At 45.9% G+C, this 21,211-nt stretch overlaps 1 protein-coding gene across 2 annotated transcripts in view; it reads left to right on the top strand.

Moving 5' to 3' along the window:
- BAIAP2L1 (BAR/IMD domain containing adaptor protein 2 like 1) overlaps window positions 1–21,211 on the top strand; it is an 83,583-nt gene that overhangs the window by 55,915 nt on the left and 6,457 nt on the right. The window contains exons 4-13 of one of the 2 annotated variants that reach the window (XM_049904405.1): window positions 4,166–4,227; window positions 4,324–4,395; window positions 5,711–5,845; window positions 6,483–6,635; window positions 7,958–8,125; window positions 10,358–10,505; window positions 11,833–12,040; window positions 12,524–12,569; window positions 12,726–12,803; window positions 14,101–14,229. In XM_049904405.1, coding sequence (XP_049760362.1) covers window positions 4,166–4,227; window positions 4,324–4,395; window positions 5,711–5,845; window positions 6,483–6,635; window positions 7,958–8,125; window positions 10,358–10,505; window positions 11,833–12,040; window positions 12,524–12,569; window positions 12,726–12,803; window positions 14,101–14,142 — 1,112 coding nt within the window. In that variant the 3' untranslated portion in view covers window positions 14,143–14,229. Of the gene's footprint in view, window positions 1–4,165; window positions 4,228–4,323; window positions 4,396–5,710; window positions 5,846–6,482; window positions 6,636–7,957; window positions 8,126–10,357; window positions 10,506–11,832; window positions 12,041–12,523; window positions 12,570–12,725; window positions 12,804–14,100; window positions 14,282–21,211 lie in introns of those variants that run through there. The other variant, XM_049904404.1, reaches the window with a different exon arrangement.

Below are 21,211 nucleotides of genomic sequence, written 5' to 3'. Positions count from 1 at the left end.
CTCTTCCTCCATCTCTGCTCTGTTCACTTGTTTAATCTCCTTTATATCTCAAAAGAGATTGACTCAAAATACACCCTACACTAATCCTGCCTCATGTGTATAACAAAGAGGACCCATTCCCAAATGAGATTATAACCACAGCATAAAACCAAACCCGTTGCTGTCAGGTCAATTCCAACTCATAGTGACCCTATAAGGCAGAGTATAACTGTCCGATAGGTTTCCAAGGCTGTAGTATTTACAGAAGCAGACTTTTCTCCCACAGAGCTGCTGGTGGGCCTGAACCGCTGGCTTTTCAGTTAGCGGTGCTTAACCACAGGCATTTGTTGTTGTTGTTAGGTGCCATCAAGTCGGTTCCAACTCATAGTGACCCTGTGTACAACAAAAAGAAACACTGCCCGGTCCTGTGCCATCCTCATGATTGTTGCTATGCTTTGAGCCCATTGTTGCAGCCACTGTCAACCCATCTTGTTCAGGGTCTTCCTCTTTTTCACTCACCCATTACTTTACTATGAGTTTTTTCCTACTTTACCAAGCATGATGTCCTTCTCCAGGGACTGATCCCTCCTGATAACATGTCCAAAGTATGTGAGATGTCGTCTCGCCATCCTTGCTTATAAGGAACATTCTGGTTGTACCTCTTCCAAGACAGATTTGTTCCTTCTTTTGGCAATCCATGGTATATTCAGTATTCTTTGCCAACACAAAAATTCAAAGGTGTCAGTTCTTCAGTCTTCCTTGTTCATCGTCAAGCTTTTCCGTGCATATGAGGCGGTTGAAAACATGGTTTGTGTCAGGTGCTCCTTAGTCCTCAAGGGTAATGTCTTTGCTTTTTAACACTTAAAGACGTCTTTTGCAGCAGATTTGCCTGGTGCAATGAGTCGTTTGATTTCTTGACTGCTCGCTTCCATGGGTGTTGATTGTGTATCTGAGTAAAATGAAATCCTTGACAACTTCCGTCTTTTCTCCATTTATCATGATGTTGCTCATTGGTCCAGTTGTGAGGATTTTTGTTTTCTTTATGTTGAGGTGCAAGCCATACTGAAGGCTGTGGTCTTTGATCTTCATTAGTAAGTGCTTCAAGTCCTCTTCACTTCCAGCAAGCAAGGTTGTGTCATCTGCATAACGCAGGTTGTTAATGAGTCTTCCTCCAAACCTGATGCCCCGTTTTTCATATAGTCCAGCTTCTCAGATTATTTGCTCAGCATACAGATTGAATAAGTATGGTGAAAGGATGCAACCCTGACACACACCTTTCCTGACTTTAAATCACGCAGTATCCCCTTGTTCTGTTCAATTTGCAACACATATTTTTGGGAGACACAATCCAATTCATAACAAAAGAGAACACACACACACACACACACACACACACAAAGTGAATGCTTTGCTTTTAGCCTGAATCACTCTGAATGATTTAAGCAGTATTATTTTTAGACATTTTTTTGTAAGTAGATCCGACTTGCCAGGAATAGAGTGCTTGATACTCAGATAATTGAAGTGTTATCCCCCCTCCGTAGTTTGTTTTTCGTCTCCAACAAGTTGTTGATGGGTTTTTAAGTATATGTGAAAGTAACTCAGATTATTTCAATATCTGAAATGGCTGATATAAAATGATATATTAAGGTAAGTACATCTCAGTCGGAAACCCTGGTGGCATAGTGGTTAAGTGCTACGGCTGCCAACCAAATGGTCAGCAGTTCGAATCCACCAGGCGCTCCTTGGAAACTCTGTGGGGCAGTTCTACACTGTCCTGTAGGGGTCGCTATGAGTCAGAACTGACTCGACGGCACTGGGTTTGGTTTTGTTTTTTGGTATATCTCAGTCCTGTGAAGGCTTCTTTTGTGAAGATTTCTGGTTTGTTTGTGTTTTATTGAGTTTAAGAGAATTTAACTATGGGGTCAGTGAAGTCCGCATCATTAGAGATGTTGACCAGCACCCTGTAACCTGGTGTGAAACCACGAGAGCTGGACTGTCTCTGCCCTCATGGTCACGTTCCTCCAGCAAGCTCTTCTGTCAGAGGTTCCTGGGATCACACTGTGCTCAGGGACTTGGAGTCTGTCCCCACCACCCACCATAGTTTTAGGCAGCATTGTTCATGGCAGGCTTTGGAGGTATTACTGAGGAGTGTCTGGGGCACCGTAGGGGAAGCAGGGGAGTGACGTGTCACCTTTATATTTTGGAAAGATCCCTGGCCTCCATGAGGAAGATGAGCTAGAAGAGAACAAGCCGGGAGCCAAGGAAACCCATTGAGAAGCAATGATAAGGGCCTGAGCCAGGACTGTGGTTGAGGGATGGTGATGAAGGGAAACTTAAGAGGCCAGATGGGCAGGATTTGAATGTGTTTGTGTGGGTGGATGTGACTGGGGAGAATCCTTTCCCACTTGTACTGGGACAGATGGCTGGATGGACATACACTTCACCTGTCATCCCCACTTGCCTTCTCTGTTGGGCAGGAAAGAGATCCCAGAGCCTGGGAAGGGCTGGTACACATGTGCCAAAGGAAGCAGGATGAGGAAGGGGCATGGATCCACCCTCGAGGAGGCCCAAGTTGATGGCCCCACATGCACAGGAAAATGAGTCTTTCTCACTGGGTATGACTCGTAAGGGAGGTGTCGACCCTCAGGATTGCCTGACCAGCAGTGCTGATGGCTGAGATTAGAGAGCCTGGGGTAGTTGGCAGGTTCTGTTGTAGACATGTTTAGTATGAGGCACCCAGAGAACATCTAGGCTCCCTGGGTGGCACAAATGGTGAAGCGCTTGACTGCTAGCCAAAGGCTTGGTGGTCTGAACCCACCCAGAGGCTCCTTGGAAGACAGGCCTGGCGATCTGCTTCCAAAGGTCACAGCCTTGAAAACTCTGTGGAGCAATTCTACTTTGCACACGTGGAGTCGTCATGAGTGGACAGCAGCTAACAATAACAACAATGAAACATCCAGATGGATGGTTCCAGAAAAGATTGGGTTTCTGAGTCTAAAGATGAGAGGAAAGACTGGGCTGCAATTAGAGTAAGATACCTTAAAATGTTGCTGGAACAGGGCATGGTAGAGTCATTTGAATAGAGGGGACAGTAGAGGCCTTTTTCTCTTTCTCCGTGTTCTACCACCGTATTCTCCTCATCCGAGGCCTTCCAGTTCGCCAGAAGTATTCCTTCTTTTTGGCTTGTCACTGAGCTGTGGGATGATGCATCCAGCACATTTGGTTCTTGTTTGGTTTGGTTTGGTGATGGCAGTGGTGTCAAATGATTCCGTGTATCCGTCTCTCCTATCTCTTACGTATCAGACCTGTTTGAGTCCTGTGGATAAGTTGGTGGGGAGGTTGCTGCTCACGTTTCTCAGAGCAGAACGCAGAGATACAGCACACTGCCGCTTAACTGCAGCAGACATGTGCTCTGCAAGCCAAGTGGTCTTCTTATCACCACTCTTTGGAGGAAGATTCCTTTGTCTGGAACATTCTCTCCCACCGTAAGACCATACTTGTTTCAGAACTGGTGTAGTCCCAGGAGGTACAAGGCAGAGCACTGTCCCTGCTGCAGTTGCCCATAACATTAATATTTTCCAGAGCTAATATGAGAAAAAGAAAATAACCTTTAACGTTCATGCCTGACAGATCATCAGTGTATTTGGCAAATTATGGAAAAATAAATCATTTGATCCTATAGTAATTAGTTACTGTAATGACCAAAACCAGATATCTAAGATTCAAGGTGCCCTGGTTGCGCAGTGGTTAAGAACTTGGCTGCCAACTGAAAGGTCAGTGGTTCGAACCCACCAGCTAACCAGAGGAGAAAGATGTGGTAGTCTGCTTCCATAAAGATTACAGCCTTGGAAACTCTGTGGGGCAGTTCTGCTATGTCTATAGGGTCGCTATGAGTCAGAGTCAACTTGACAGTGACGGATTTATATAGGATTCAGTCTAGTCCTTAAGTATATTAGAAAGCAATGTGAATTTGAAGACAAGTGTGGCATCTTTTGGTTAACAATGTTGTAGAGTGAGTTTGCTGTCAGCTTTGTCCATCTCAAACCCACCCATGTGGATGCAGTGTCCTGAGGCGTAGACACTCTGAGGGCAGCATTGTGCTGCGTCCTTTCACTTTTCCTAGCCTTCATATTTTTACAGAATTATGCCATGGCTTTTCCCCTGACATGTCTGGTTTTGTTCACAGGGCATGTTCTTATAGAGATTTCAAGTACACACAAGAAACTCAATGAGAGTCTTGATGAAAATGTATGTAAATTGTTTTTATATTTACAATTTTTTTTTTCTAATTTTGCTTTAAGGTTCAAATTTAGTGTGCGCTGTTTGATTTCCTTTTCTTAACAGTTCAAGAAGTTCCATAAAGAGATTATACAGGAGCTGGAGAAGAAGACAGAGCTTGATGTAAAATACATGCATGTAAGTACAGGGTTTCTCTCCTCTGCCCCCTGAGGGCCCAGCGTTCAGGGAGGTGGCACTTGCCTGCTGTCTCGGCCCTGGAACCTTCCCCCAGTGTTCATCCAACAGCAACAAACGTTGGCGGAACTTGGCGTTGAGTGGCTGCATGGTGCATAAAACTGGCAGGGTCCTTCTGCGCAGAGTGGGCTCATTTTTGCTAACACTTGGGGTCTTTGTGAAAAAGCATTGAAAAAGCATTGCAAGACATCATACTGCTTTTGCAAAGAATAATTTTCAGGAAAGACTGTAGGTGATTCAGTCTCTGTGGCAGTGTTTGTACAATTGTTGCTTTTACCAGTCAGCATGTAGGACGGCAGACATGTGAGAGAGAACGCTGCCTGGGGCTCCCAGGTCTGATTTCCGGAGACCTCTCCTGCTTGGTGTCTCTCTCCCATCACCCCAGTATCGTCCATTCTAGCATCTTCTCTAGGTCGTCTTCAGCCTGGCCCTCCAGTTCCAGTACACAGTAGTTACTTTCTTTTGCCACCCAAAGTCTCCTTTTTTCCCACCCAACTGTGACCCTTATGTAGCAGTAAGTGGAGCAAGTTACCCCAAAAGTACCCCTGGTGGGGCCCCAGAGAGCCTGCTGTCCGCACCCGCGTGTGCTCTGTGCACCTGTGGAGGGAGGCCGCAGGGCCAGGTACGATTGCTGAGGTGTGTTTACGACACACACTTTCCACACATTATCTGATTTTTGTCCCTACAAAAACTCCTTCAGGTAGGCACTCTTATTACTCTCACGTTACATTTTGGAGGGGAAAGTGGATCTTACCGAAAGTTAGTAATTTGCTGAGATCACCCAGGTAATAACAGGTGAAGCTAGAATTCTAATCCAGGTCCGTTTGGCTCCAGACCTGTGTTCCGAAACACTCTGTCACAAAGCTCCCAAAATAACCGTAAGGCATTGCACTGGTTCTTTCTATTTCTTGAAACGGTAAATCACAAAACACTGAGGAACGTGACTGAATGTTGTTTATTTATTCACCAGAGCACTTACCAACCAGCCAGTGTCCAAAAACCCTTGAGGAAAGGAGGAGTAATACAAAGGGAAGACATCGTTTTTGTCTTCAGAGAACTGCCAGTTCCATCAAGGTCCCCTCATGTAAACAGGGGGCCTGAGAACAGGCAAACGCTAAAACTGAAGGCTGGGGGAGCAGAGGTGGGGGTGAGGCGCGTGGGGCCCCAGCCAACCACACACGGGGAGGTGTTAGCAGAAGTGCCCGCGTGGCGGTTGGTGTGGTGCTGCAGTTATTTTAGGGTACCTCTTCACTTTCAGGCAACTCTAAAACGGTACCAAACAGAACACAGAAACAAGTTAGTTTCTTTGGAGAAATCTCAAGCTGAGTTGAAGAAGATCAGAAGGAAAAGTGAAGGACGAAATGCACTCAAATATGAGCACAAAGAAATTGAGGTGAGCTTTGCAGTAATGTTTGGTTTTGTCATGTGGTCGACAGTGTGTACAGCAGAGGGGGCTGCTGACCTAGGCAGCCTGTACTTAGCCACTCACCGTGCGCTGCTGTGGATTTAATAAGAGCCAACGCCGCAGAGCTTTCTGCAGTTGAGAATAATTGGTGACTTCCTAAAAGCTCTGGCGTTTTCTCTTGAGTCAGGGAGGGGAGGAGACCCTTCATCCTAAGCATGACTGTCCTCATTTTACAGATGGGGAAACAGGCTTAGGTTAAGTCATGTGGTTAGCATTTGGAACTAGGATTTGAGCTGAGAACTTTCTGGTTCCAAAGCTCGTTTTTCTTTCTGATAGAACATAATCGCATCCCTGAAATACAAAGTAACATTTCGTGCAGGTTGCACAGTGGAAACCTAAAGCCTTTGGCAACTTCCCTCCACATATGAGTCAGGCATCTTAGTGAGAGTGATTTTATGTGCTCAAATTGGGTTACAGCTTTGTTTTGTCTGATGCGTGTTTACATTTCGTACGTGCTCCATCATCAAAATATACCAAGTGGAAGGACAGTGGGAGATAAATGCCAGGCTGGGCAGCTCTCTGATTCCTCGTGTCATACTTGTGTAATTATTATTCATTTTCCTAGTATGTGGAAACCGTTACTTCTCGCCAGTGTGAAATCCAGAAATTTATTGCAGATGGTTGCAAAGAAGCTCTGCTTGAGGAGAAAAGGCGCTTCTGTTTTTTGGTTGACAAACACTGCAGTTTTGCAAATCACATACACCGTTATCACTTACAGGTAGGTGTGAAGGCCAAGTGTGTTGTGTGTATTAATCATCTTAGTTCATATTTAAATGCCCTTAAAATGCCGTAACTTCCACATACGTCTCAGCATAAAGTGATGGGGCTGTTGTGCCCTGAGACGATTCTAGAGAAAGCATTTTTGGTACCTTAAATACGTGAACTTTTAGGAATGTAGATGAAACGGTTGGGTGTCTGCTGCTTACGATATTTAGTTAATTTAGTGGTGCATCCATATCTTAAATCCCTTTTGACATAATGCCTCATAATTGAAAAATGCCACTTGTTCATTTTCTCACAAGGAATCAGCTTGGTGGTGGCGGTGGCGTCAAGACGGTTCTGTATATCCATCCCTCCTATTTCTTACCTATCAGACCCGTTTGAGTCCTATGGCTAAGTTGGTGGGGAGGTTCTGAGGAGGGCTCTGGGGGTGCATCCTGACCACGGTGCCCTCCCCAGGGCCACCGTGGGCTCCGTGGGCCGTGCGTCCACTTCCTTCTGAATCGTGTTGAGATGCTGCACTTCTGAGTCTGTGTATAGTGGTATCCTGGATATTGTACCCCAGGCCATGAACATCCATTCACGTGACATCAAGCACATTTGTGTCTTCCCATTTCTAAGGCGTACCAGTCTTTTTGGTGGTTCCTTGGAGAAGCAGGCCAGGGTGTGGTCACAGGGCAGCATTGCCAAGGTGTGTCAGGGCTGCAGTCAGGGGAGCCTGCCCTCCATTCTGATTTACATCAGCACCCTGCGGCCCACTCCTAATAAACATGGTCTAAGGAAAAACAGTGGGCTTGCTATGCGCAGAGCTTCAAGAAAGCTTCACTGAAGGGCCTTGGGGAACCTTTGAGAGTTCAGTCAGGAGAACAGAGCCAGGCTTGGGAGGGCCGAGGGAGGGACCCCCTGCCTTTGGTTCTGGGACTGCAGTGCTGTTATCTCTTCTCTTTCTGCAAAGCCCGCAGTCAGATTCCTCTAGAACTTCCATGACTGGCATTTCTGGGGCCACTGGGAACATAGTGGGGGTTAATACAGACTGCCCCATCCTCCCCTTTTATTTTTCAATCATTTCTTATCTTTGTATTAGTCTTAACTCTGTATTCAGGCTGAGGGAGAGGGTAGCAAAGGAGCTGTGCCTATGTCCTTCTCAGCAAATCAGACTCCCCAGATGCTCACGGGTGCTTAAACCACTCACTGAATTTAACCCAAAGCTTCCACGCTTCAGATAAGCCAGTGTTATCAGTGATGTTATTTAATATGATTTTTGTCTGCTCTCCAAACAATGCATGTTTGTCTCTACTTTTGTTTCTTTGGAATTTATAGTCTGCAGAATTACTTAATTCCAAACTGCCCTGGTGGCAGGAGACCTGTGGTGATGCCACCAAAGTGCCAGAGAAGATCATGAACATGATAGACGAGATAAAGACCCCAATCTCTACCCCAATCTCCGGAACGCCTCAGCCCTCACCAATGATGGAAAGAAGCAAAATGGTAAGAACTGGTTATCTAGCCAGGATTATGGTTGTGCGTTTACTAATATGATTTGGGCCAAATCTATGCAGAGGACAAAGGCCTTCCATATTAGTGGAACTCACAAGTCCCCTTTATTTCTTTTGTTGTTCGGTGTCGCTGAGTCGATTCCAACTCATAGTGACCCCTTGTGACAGGGTGGAACTACCCGCATAGGGTTTTCTTGACTATAATCTTAGCAGGGGCAGGTCACCAGGTCTTTCTCCCACAGAGCCACTGGGTGGGCTGGAACCACCAGCCTTTCCGCTAGCAGCCGAGCTCTTAACAGTCGAACTGCCAGAGTTCCTTGTTATTTCTTCTAGGGCCCAACTTTTCTCACCGTGATCCCTTCACGTTCAGATTTGGAATCAGCTGTACAAATGTCTCATACTATGTTTAGCATTATTATCTTTGTTTTGGAAAATTTATTATGACTATTTTTAATTGTGATGATTCCAACTTTTTAGAAGTTTTTTCCAATGAAGAAGTACAGCTATCTTAGGGAATAAAAGACCAAAAGTCTAATGCCAAGTCATCACAATGTAAGACATTTGGGGAAAAAATAGTCACCAAAGTATTCTAGGTAGTGAATTAGAGCGTTTTAGCTGTCTGGTCTTTGAACCTGGGCTTTATTCCTATCACAGAATAAATGTGATAAGAGTATGTGGAGCTTTGGGTGCAGCATGTAGCATAAACACAGAGGTCCACCTGCCTTAATGTAAAAACCCCCTGAAAGGACAGCAGAGAGATGAAAGGCCAGCAGACCAGCTGCACAACAGGCCCATCACGAGGAGACGAGGGAGAAAGGCAGGACCAACGTGTGAGATCCAGGGCATAAGCACAGGCAGGACAAGCCTGCTGCAGAGGGCGGAGAGTCCCTGGGAGCCTGGAGCTCAGAGCCAAGAGTGGGAAAGCTGGATGTTATAAACATGTCTGTCTTCCTAATGTGAATATAGAAACCTAATGCAGTTTTAATCAGAATCCCAGTTAGAATTTCTTGGAATTAAATAAAATTTGTTTAGAAGAAAAATATCTAAAAATTTTCCAAGAGAACTAAGGAAAGTGAACCCACTTCTAGGTATTAAAATGTATTAGAAAGCAACTCTACTTGGGCAGAAAAGCATTTCAATAACAGGTTCAAACATATATATATTTAAACTTCACATATGAAAAATGGTTACAGGTTGGCAAAAAAGATAGTTTATTTAATGAGTGGTGCTCGCATCATTGGCTACTCATCTGGAAAACAAAGACACATATCTTATACTCCATATAAAAATAAGAAAATTTAGAATGATATTACTAACATCCTGAGGTGTGGGAGAATTTACTTCCTAAGCAAGATGAGGAACCAAGAAGCCAGCTCCCTGAGGGCAGGGCACTCCAGCCCTTTTCCTCTCTGATGCTGAGAATAGCGCCTGGCATGCATCATTTACTGAATTAAAAATATATGTGACAGTGAGCTTCTATAATTGTTGCCATGCCAATTGGAAATGACAACCCGATTTAAAATCCACATATAGGATATGAACAAGCAATTCACAAAGGATGCAGATGGACAAGGAACATAGGAAAGGAGTTTGCACCTCCCCTGTGTTTGAGAAATACAAGTCCAAGTGTTCCTGTTAGTGTACAATACGTATTAGACTGTGCGCCACCCATCAAAAATTAAACAGAACACAAAAGCTGGGGAAAATGTGGAGAAACAGCCACTTTTATACATTATTAGTGGGATGTAAATTGCTGCAATAACCTTTTTGGAAAATTATCTGGCAAAACCTGTTAAAAATTAAAATACACATATTCCTCCAGCAGTTCTACTTTTTAGGACTCTCTTCTATAGAAATAAAGGCATCGGTGTGTAGTGACAGACAATGAGATTTATTGGCCAATAGGCAATAAAAAGCATGGAAAATAACTGGATGCAATCAGTAAGGGAACGGGCCCATGAATTGTGAGATACCCACACTGTGGTATATATAGCTATTAAGAAGAAAAAAAGAAGTTGAACCTTTTTTTTTTTAAACAATGAAAAAAAAAAATTTGTGCAGTACTCTTGAAATAATTCAAAATGGGCCTTGCCCTACAACTAAGAGAACTTTGGGAAGCAGGTGGAGTTTCAAGTGCGTGATGCAGAACAACCCTAGGAAGCTGTATAACTCATTTGCTGTGTTACACCAGATAGATATTAGACTAATAACGAACTGTTCACAGGTTGGGAAGGATTATGACACCCTTTCAAAACATCCGCCAAAGATGCCCCCAGCTCCTTCAACCAAAGCCTATACTAGTCCTCTGATTGATATGTTTAATAACCCAGCAACAGTTGTGCAGAATTCAGAAAGGGTAAATAATTCAACAGGTAAGAGATTGGGTTTGATTCTTTTTTAATATGTTTTTAATTTTTTCCAAATAAATGTTGGCCGTATTTTGGATAAGTGTGTCATGAAGTAGAGTGAAACATATATGGTAGCTTATGTTCAGTGTTAGCTTTAAGGAACTTATATCCCAAAACAAATAAAGATCTGGGTTTATTATAAGATGGTAAAATCTGTCGAAATGTCTTAACACTGTCGACTATGTATATTTCAACTAATTGGGACCAGTGATTGTTGGCAGACATTTGAGACAGCTTCTTTGGTTAGACTCCACTCTTCCTACAGAGTCTTTGGCACTCAGGACCCTTGAGATCTGTGTGGTGAGGTGTGACCCCTGTCTTTGTGTGGCAGTTATGAAGAATTTGCAAGAATAAAGCAGAAAGAGATCTTGCATTGTTTTAAAATAAATGTGCCAGATGCATTACTGGGTTAGCAGAATTTGACTGGAAAAAAATATCTAAAAAGAAAAAATATATGTGTCCAATTTTTTTTCTTTTTTTTTTGAGTGATAAGTACCTGCCTGTGTTTGACTTGTGACATAGAACATGCCACCCAGGGCTTACAAGTGTAGGCTTTGGAGCTAGGCTGCCCTAGTGTGACTTCCTGCTCCGCCACTTGCTAGCGCAGTGATCCTGGCTGAGTCACCGGCCTCTCTGAAGCTCGGTTTCCTCATCTGTTGATGTGGACAGTAACACTGCCCTCCTCAGAGGGTTGCTGTGACAGCCAGCTGAGCTCATGGTTGTAAAGCCTGGAGATCACCCACTGGCACTTAGTGAGGGCACAGTAAACATGATGTCATGGTCACCATATCCTTACTGCGCTCACAGATAGAAGTTGAGCATACTTGGTGGTGAGAACTGCTACGTTTCCAATTTCCTCCTTGTCTTTGTGGCATTGGTCAGTGACAGCTGGGTTTGAGTTCTTGCCTTAGCCTTCCTTTGTGATTCAGATTGAGAGAGCAGTTTAAGGAAAAGTTCAAGACCCTTTGTTGGTGTTGAAGCAGTTTGCCTCTCCAAAGAGAGCAGCCATGATCAGAATCCGATCGCAGATACATAAATCTGTCATACGCTCTGGAAAAGAACCGCTAGCCTCAGGGAGCCTTCCCTGGGGGCTTGGAAAGACCTCAGGCCATGAGTCTGCCCCTGTTCCTTGCAGCCCCTGCCGTTTCGGACAGTATAACTCTATTGGAGTTCCAGTAGGAGGAGTGCAGGCCAGATGGGTTTGGGTGGTTTTCTGGATTTTACCTTTTGAACTTGCCTCTTGACTACCATTTTCTGAATAGCCATTAATGCTGTGTTCGTTTTTTAACAGATTCTTCTGAGGACCCCAGCTTACAGCGATCAGTGTCTGTTGCCACTGGACTGAACCTGATGAAAAAGCAGAAAGTGAAAACCATTTTTCCACACACTGCTGGCAGTAACAAGACCCTGCTTAGCTTTGCACAGGGAGACGTCATCACGCTGCTCATCCCCGAGGAGAAGGACGGCTGGCTTTACGGGGAGCATGACACCACCAAGGTGTAAGTCGCTGCATGGACGCCGTCCAGGGTGGACACTTCATGTCAGTCCCTTAGCCAGAGTTAGGCTGAGAGGTTGTTTAGACTTAGAATTAACTGGAGGATTCTGTCTCATGGAGCCTGGTGGTACAGTGGTTAAGAGCTTGGTTGCTAACCAAAAGGTCGGCAGTTCAAATCCACCTGCCACTTCTTGGAAACTCTTTGGGGCAGTTCTTCTGTCCTGTAGGGTCACCGTGAGTCAGAATCAGTAGCAGTGGGTTTGGTTTATTTATGTTATCTCAGGTGGTTTCCTGTGTGTCTATGCATTTATCTGTTGCTTGAACAGATTATTAGATTCTACGAAGTCACCTCTGGAAGTAATTCGGTTTACCTATTCTTTTGTTTATTAAAAGCATGTGACTTGATTTCTCAAGAATAATCTGTATATCAGACATACTTTGTTAAGATTTAACATATGGATAGTAAATACCATCCTTGTCATTTCAGCCACGGGCTGGCGCACAAGTCTACTGTAACCAGGCTAAGCAGTAAAGTATGTATTTTTACAAGCCTTAATCCACTCAGTCCACACACAGGCCTCCGTGACACACATGGGCCCATACGCACCTGTGCTGTCACTGAGTCACTCCTCAGAGTGTCTGCCACTCATACCACAAAAGGGTCTTTTTTTCTTGCTTTTCACCTGCAGGAGAGGTTGGTTTCCGTCGTCATACACAAAGTTGCTGGAAGAAGATGCAAAGGAAGCAGCGGCTGTGCCCACGCCAAGGTAAACCTGAGTGTGGCCTATACTCCCCCGCAACAGGAGGCTTACTCTTGACCCGGTATTTCCAGGCATATCAGAATTATACTCTAGACAATGTAGCCAGTTCCATGGAGAATCCTCAGCTCTGTGGGATGGTAAGAAAGAGAAGTTGCTAGTCCACATTATTTCCTTTGTAATTCCCATTGTCCACAGGCGTTATTGACTATCTACGATGGAGAGACCCAGATCACCTCAGATCACCTCTCTGCACCCACCACCCCCTCCGGCCCTTGGAACCCACTGTCCCTGTCATCCACCACCTCTGGTTACTCAATTCTGTGCACACATTTTCCATCTTTATTTACTTAGCAGTGGCTTTAACACTGTTAAACACTCTTTTTGTCTGGAATGTTCTCCTGCCTTGGTGTCTTACCTTGGACTCTATTTTTTCCTTCTACTTCACCAGCAGTCCATTTCCAGTCACCTTTGTGGGCTTTTCTGCTGCTCATCCCACGGACACTGGTTTTTCCTCAGGCGTCCCTGCTCAGTCCTGTTCCTCCTCTGTACTTCCTGGCCCACCTTATCTACCCCCAGTGCTTGAATTACACCTCTGAGCTTCAGTTAGCACCTCTGTACACACAACCCCCAAAGTGTATTTCACTCCAGCTTATTATAATAATAACAGTCATCACTTGTAGATCCTATTCAGAGTGTTGTCCGTAGCTCATTTAATTCTCACAACCTCGCTCTGAGGTGGGCCACCATTTTAAAAGTAAGGGAACTGAGGCAGCTGTCCAGGCCAGACCCGGGGTCACCACTTGACACCTCCCCGGATCCTGTCCATGGTTCTTCCACAATGCCTCTTGATTGTATCTGCATGTCACCGTCCCTTGTAAAATAGCCCAACAGCTGGAATGACACCGTGTCCAAAAATAAGACTAACGTTTGTAGGAAAGTAAAATGCCGATGGGTTTTAAACTTAAGTGCTTAATACTTGCCAAGATTTTTGCTGTAGTCTTCGTTTTTTTCTTTTTATTGATCTCCTTAGATTAAACAGATCAAGAGCCGGCTCCTACTAATCAAGCCAGTTTCCGCCAGCTTTTCTTTTGTCAGGACTTTAAAGACTTTTTGGAGTTACATTTGTAGACCAGTAAAAATATTGCAGCGCCGTGGGTATTTTTGTGTGTGTTGCAGTCCCCTCCTCCCTCACCCCTTTCATTTTGACTCTTGTGTAGCTCTTGGTCTTAGGCTGTTTAGGAAGATTGGGACCTGGATGGCAGGATCTTATCTAACTTGTATTCTGTGATCTCTTTCCTTTTAGCCCCGCACCTGTGAGGAGCATCAGCACGGTGAACTTAGCTGAGAAAAGTAGTGTTGTCATCCCCCCGCCAGATTATCTGGAGTGTGCGTCCACCAGAGCAGCTGCAGATAAGAGAGCGGAAATTTCCCAAAACACTTCTACCTTTAAAGCTCCGGTGTCCAGACCAGAAGCCCTACCTCCTGTGAGTAAAGCTGTGGGACCGCATCCCGTGTGCTTGACTCACTCACACCCCAAATCTGGATTATTCTCACCTCGACAGCTTTGGTCGGCCACTAGTGGGAAGGTGGTGTCCCTGCAGGGGGTGTCTGCTCAGTAGTTACTTAAGGTTCTCTTTGTCACGCAGCCTCTCCCTCCTGAACTTCAGTCCTTCTTTGGTTCTTATTTTATCTTGCAAATTGGTATTTACGCATAGTAAATCCATCATTTGCCAGATATCATCAGGTTTTTAATCTCTCCTTGCTTCTTGGTCATGGCTGAAGCCCTTTGATAATTTATTCACCTTTTCTGCAGTTGCCTCCAATTTCACATTGTTTTCTGAAGGCAGGAAGGCTTAAGGTTCAAAGTGGGAGCTTAATCTGGCGGTTGCTTGGAAAGCGTTAACTGTGCGCCAGCCACCTCGTGAGTGCCGCGTGTATGCTCACTTTCGTCCTTGAAGGTCCCTGTAAGAAGGACAGGAGAGGATGCAGACCGGGAGGTACCTCGTTCATTCCTCCCACGACTGCGTGGAGGGCTGCTGAGTGCCAGGCTCTGGCCTGGGCTCTGGAGACACAAAGACGAACAGGACAAGCTCTTGCCACCCTCGGGAGTTATGATGCATTCTAGTGAGAGGAAACTGACGTTAAAAAAAAAAAAGAAAAGATCCAAATACCAATGAGAAAAGCTATGCAGGGAACCAAAGCAAGTTGAGGTGGTAGAGGATGGGGTGACACCAGCGGGATGGTACAGATTGGGCGCTGGAACATGGACTGAGATGTGTGCAGGGTGCTTGCTGGGGTACACCCTTGGGACCAACACTGGTGAGAGTGGATGAAGGAAGGAAGCAGCCATGGCAGAGGGAGATGCTGGAGGGATGCAGTCATCACAGGGGCCTCCGCTAGCCCCACACGAGCTAAGCAGCAGGATGGGCCTTAGGGCTGTCTTGATTTGGGACAAGGGAGTCAGGCCTTATATGGCTGTGTCTGGGGACAATATCTTCAGCCAAGGTGATGCCTGAAGTACGCCAAGGGCGGAGGCAGCCTGCGAGCAGTGCGCCCTGAAAGAGAACCTGAAGACATATCACAGTGCCTGCAACAGCAGACATCTCTAAGGAGGTGACCTGAATGGCATGGAGGAACAGCCATGTAGGGGCCAAGGAGAGGAGTTTGCCAGAGTTTAATAACCCTGAGGAGGGAGCATGCCTGGCATGACTAGGGGCAGTAGTTACAGGATGATGTGGCATCAAGGGGAAGATGTAGGTTTCTTGTTGTCTTTATTTTATTTATTTATTTTCAGTATAGATTATACAATAGAGAAAGAGGAAATGACGGAGAAAAAGGAGAGATGTTAGTAAGGGATCCGGAGCACAAGGGGAGCCCGTCCTGGCCAGGAGCAGGGACAGCAGCCACTGGGATAGGCGAGAAGGCCAAGGGTGTGGGCCTGGATGCAGCTGGGCAGCAGCAGGGAATTCCTGTCTGACAGCTTCTGTGTTCTCCTGCTGAAGTCAGAGCATCAGCTGATGAGGGTGGGCAGATGGGGGTGAGCAGGCTTAAAGAGAGAAGCTGTAAAGTAGGCATTTTGAGAGAGAAAGGGCCCGCTACAGAAGCCGAGTAGGATGTGGCGTGACACTGAATGCCCTTTAAGACGCTGAGTCATGATTTCAAGCGAAACCAGTCAGTGTGCTTGTGTGCTTTTCTCCAGCAACATTCAGCTGCTCAGGTTGGGGTTAGTCAGGGCGCCGGCACTGGTAAGGGAGCAGGGGGAGCAAGTGCCAGGTGTTCGTGAGGGCGGGTTGTGGTGTCCGGGACCACGGGGTCCAGCTAGATGGACAGTGGGAACATGGCGGTCAGTGAAGTGGAGAGAAATTGCTGGAGTGAACAGAGTTGAAAGGGTGCTAGGAGATGACGATCAGATGGTGAGAATGTGCTGGAGGATGTGCAGCTGAGCAAGGTGCCCGGGGCTGCAGAATGGCTAGACCCGAGGCCCACCAGGCAACCATGCCGCCTCCTTACGGACAGTCACCCAGGGTGATGGTAGTGCACACGTAGTTGGTACAGTTAAGCCCGTGCTGTTTTTATTGTTAGGGTCCCCCCCTCCGCTGGTTATTTTTCAGTTACCGTGGGGTACTTTCAGTAATGCACACATCAGCCATCGCCCTGCTTTCCAGTGGGATGTGTGGCTCGACAGCCCTGCCCCACCAGGCAGCGGCGTGTTGGGGCCTTCAGCTGTGAATGGTGCAGGGGCAGAGCCTCATGACTGCATGGACCAGGTGCTCTTCTGAAAACGTGCCCTCCCTTTAGCGTGGGCCTTAGTCCTGCCTCATTTTGGTCCAGAAAATGCAAGTGTTTGAGATATCATTCAAAAATGTCTTTGTCCGGCTTCTCATCTCAGATACACCCACCACAGGATGTATTGTTGGCATATTTATCATTCCAAATGACTCCGGAGAGCTGACTCCAGAAAGTATTTTCAAAACAATGACATGTGCAGGTCTCCCCTTCTGCCTGTTGCCTTCTGGCTTACTGTATAGAAGAACAGGGTGTTTATCCTGTCCCCAGTCTGGATTTGGCTGACTGTGCCCACATGGTGTTCTTTGCTGCACTCCTGTGTCTCCTGCATTTCCGGTAAATTAGCAGTTAGATCTAAGTTAAGGCTTCATCAGAGTTCATGCTTTGTTGTTTGCTTGTCTGTTTTTCGAGACTACTTCTTTGGTCGTGGCAGCTACGCCCATCAGGAGGCCACTGTGTGGTAGAACTTTCTGGGATTTTTTGTGATGATGGTAATGTTCCAGAACCACACCGCCCAGTCCTGTGATCTTTGCAGCCATTGATAGGGAGTGCCAAGCACTGTGACTTTATTAAGGTTGTATAATGCCTTTCAAGGTAAAAGAATCTTGCCCAAAGCTCATAGTACTGAAATTATAAATGAAAACCCTGACACCTCAGCCAACACAGACAGTCACCAGTTTTAGAAAATGAGGGCATGTTTTTATTTTTAGTATTTTTGCCATGTGGGTAAATGGTTGGAGAAAGCTGTGGTGCAGTAGTTCTTTAGAACTACACTGAATTTGATAAATTGAAAAGTCATGTTTTCAAACATCAAATACTCAATAATGACAAACCAAACCCACTGTCATCAAGTTGGTTCTGACTCATAGCAACCCTATAGGACAGAGTAGAAAAGCCCAGCATTTCCAGGTCTAAAGGCTGTAATTTCTACAGAAGCAGACTGCCACATCTTTCTTCAACAGAGCAGCTGGTGGGCTTGAACCGCCGACCTTGCGGTTAGCAGCTGAGTGCTTTAACCACTGAACCACCAGGGCTTCCAATAATGACAAAGTAGTCTTTATTTAGTATTTGGTAGTTTAAATATGACCTAACATTATTTTTAAGCCTTAGTTGGCTGAATCTTAATAGGCTGCCATAAGAGAAGACTGAAACTATAGTAAAGTGAGAATTGCAAGCAGCACCCCACCTTCTTCCTCTCCCCAGTTCCTTGGGCGGAAGTGCTTCAACCCATAAGTTTCTCCCAACCCCAGGAGGTGAACCCTCTGCCTCTGCTGTCTCCTCTGACCATTCAGTCTGCCCCACTCCCCATGAGGGGTACCTGGTCAGTCCTGTCACCTCAAATGTTGTCACGTGCTAGATGCATTAAACATATATTGAAGTGAGGTTTCCTTTTGAAATTCACGTGGCTGTCACAGTCTTGCACTTGGAAAGAGCAGTGTCCAAATTTGTTCAGGATCCCTTTGTAGAAATTATCTAATCATTACACCCTTATTTAAAATAACACTTTTTCTGCTTATAAAAATAAACCAGGGAACCCCTGAGGGAGCAGGAGAGCAGTGGGATGCAGACCCCAAATTCTCATAAAACCAGACTTAATGATCTGAGACTAGAAGGACCCTGGTGGTCATGGCCCCCAGACCCTCTGTTGGCCCAGGACAGGAACTATTCCCAAACCCAACTCTTCAGACATGGATTGGACTGGACAATGGGTTGGAGAGGGATGCTGGTGAGGAGTGAGCTTCTTGGCTCAGGTGGACACTTGAGACTATGTTGGCATCTCCTGCCTGGAGGGGAGATGAGAAGGTGGAGGGGGTTAGAAGCTGGTGAAATGGACATGAAAAGAGAGAGTGGAGGGAGAGAGCAGGCTATCTCCTTAGGGGGATAGTAATTGGGAGTGTGTAGCAAGGTGTATATGGGTTTTTGTGTGAGAGACTGATTTGTAGACTTCCATCACTTAAAGCACAATAAAAATTGTAAAAAAATAAAACAGGAATTTTTGGGGGTTGGCAGGTAGAAATTTTGGAAAACCTAGAATAGTATTAAAAAGAAATGTTAAGTATTTTCTGATAGCACATTAAATGTGTTTGTAAGAGCCAGTGAGCCCACGGTAGTGCCTCGCGTGGTGGGCTTATTCTAGCTCTGACTGGGGGCCCTGCCCTCGGACACCTGAGTGTCTGCCTTGTGAAATGGACAAGAGAGGAGTGGATGGAAAAATAACAACAGCTTTCTTTGGTCCCACAGCAGATTGAGAGAGAAATTCAGCTCTAAAATCGGTGTCCCACAGCAGTCCCTCTTTACTGATAAGACAAGTGCCATTGTCGTCCAGGTGCTCACATTAATTGAGGGACTGAGAAGTTGCTATCCTGGTTTTCTGATCTGGGAGATAGTGGAAAACAGCAACTGATCAGTCACAAGAAAATTGTAACTGGCCTTTAAGAATCAAGAAGGCCTCAAGGTGAGCACCTCCCTGAACTAGGCACTATCGGCCATGATGTCAGGGGCCCTCACCTGGTCACCCTTCTCCTCCAGCTTCACTCTTCCCTGCCTGTAAAGTAATAAACTGTATCTAATCTTGGAATAAAGAGGGTAGTAACCCAAAAATGAGTACAGGCTGCTTCACAGATACAAGATTTAATGACTGACTTCATCTTCCATTTCTATCGCTAAACCAAAGTAATTTATATTGTTTGAATTAATATGTGAAGATCCCACACAAACTTCAAGAGAGAGAGGAAAATGCAACCCTGTCACCAGTAGACACCTCACACACGTCCTTGGCTGCTATCATTCCATCTTTCTAGTAGACAGACTACTTACCTTTCATCACTCCCAACTCAAATTAGGGGTTGTAAGCACATAGCTGTGCAAAACAGGCAGGCCTGCGTCAGGGAGGACATAGGAAGGATCAGTGGTACTCTCTGGAAAATAGCCTCAGGAGCAAATGAAATTGCCTGCTTTTAACGGACCTCCTGGTCTTGGCAGCCTTTTGCAAAAGCAGCAGGAGGCATAGGATCTAAATCTATGAGAGCAAGGGAGGACGAGAAGTGCTTAAATAAATGAAACCAGAGAATTTACAGATCAGTGCTGTCCGATAGAACTTTCTAGAAGGCAGAAATGTTCTGGAACTACACTATGCAGGACAGTAGCCACTGGGGACATGCAGCATTGCGAAGTGGATAATGCACCTGAGGAACTGGATTTCTAATTAGGTAACCATCTGTGCCTAGCCTACCGCATCAGACAGGTGTGGATCAGACTGAATAGAATAGATTTCCGTGATGAAGGCCCAAGAGATGGACTGAAAAGCAGGCGGCCCCACCTGAGAGCCTGAGGAGGTTTATATCACAGAAGTTATTGCCAACTGGAATGATAATTTATCTTTCCTAAACCAAACTAAAACCAACCAGCTAATGACACTGGACGGAAGTGTGTTATATCTCCGGCCAGTCACTGGGATCCATGGGAGTTGGCAAAACATTTTTTTTTATATAGAAAAGCTGATTTTTATATGTAGTCTTTACCTATAAACACTCATTACTTCCTATCAGCTACACGGGGAGTTTTCTTCAGTCACAGGCATGTTAGGTTTAGGTATACCAAATACGGGGTACTAGGAGCCACCCACCATGAGTGGAATGTTCCTGAACCTACTTACCTAGAAGGCACTTGTGGCCCCAGGAGGCTGCATCTCAGAAGGTCCCAGGTCAGTGCTCCCCTCTGTGAGGCACAGGGGAGGGCTGCTGGGAGTGGAGCTGGAGGGAGGGCAGGAGGTCCACTCGGTTATCCACCTTAGTTACAACTCAGCAAGTGTTGGTTCCCTCCAAATGTTTCTATATCAGATAGCGAGGCCTTTAAAAACCTTAGAAAGTAAGCCCTCCAACACACAAACTTTCCGTGGAAGTGTGTGTTTGCCATGACTGAGACACCTTGTAAAAGCAGGAGGTACCCGGTGCAGGCCCCTCACAGCCTCATTGGTCCCCACTCTCCACAACGTACGTGGCTTGATGTATTCCTTCATTTCGGCAAATAGCCCTGTGACCCAGAGCGGTTGGCTTTTCCCCTTTTGGGCTTCTGTCACCCCATCTTGAGAATAAATGGGCTGAAGTAGATCAGAGGTTGTGTCATGGGAGATAAGTCTGGCCACAGGTGAGTTTTGCTTGGCCCATGTGGCTTTTTAGAGGGCTTGAATTAGCTGTTAGCATTTAAAATAACTATCAGTGGGGGCTGCTTATGTTACAAGTAACAGGAAGCTGGCCTCAAGCTGGGTTTAAAAATGAAGGGATTTTCTGTTTTATGTAAACTGAAGTCCAGAGAAGGCAGCAAGAAGGACGGCCAGAGGATGCCTTCTAGGGCCAGTCTCTTTATCTCTCTGCCCCAGGCCTGCCGGCTCTATGTCACAGGGCTGGCTGCTGGAGGCCAGTGGAGCTCCAGGGCTGCTTCTTAGCATCCTCACAGGCCCCAGCTCACTCTGGCTTGACTGCAGAGGCCCCTGGCTCATCGCTAAGTGTTTGCCTGTGGCCAGGGACATGACTGCACTAGCTGGTCTGAGCTGGCCAGGGCTACCCTGCAAGCAGGGGCCTGATAGTTTCCCCCAGAGGCATGGCTCTGTGGTGACACCCAAGCAAAAG

This window comes from Elephas maximus, chromosome 12 (genome assembly GCF_024166365.1).
Source record: "Elephas maximus indicus isolate mEleMax1 chromosome 12, mEleMax1 primary haplotype, whole genome shotgun sequence".
Lineage (NCBI taxonomy): Eukaryota > Metazoa > Chordata > Mammalia > Proboscidea > Elephantidae > Elephas > Elephas maximus.
The sequence above is the reverse complement of the archived record's forward strand: the minus strand, read 5'-3'. Positions and strand labels throughout refer to the sequence as shown.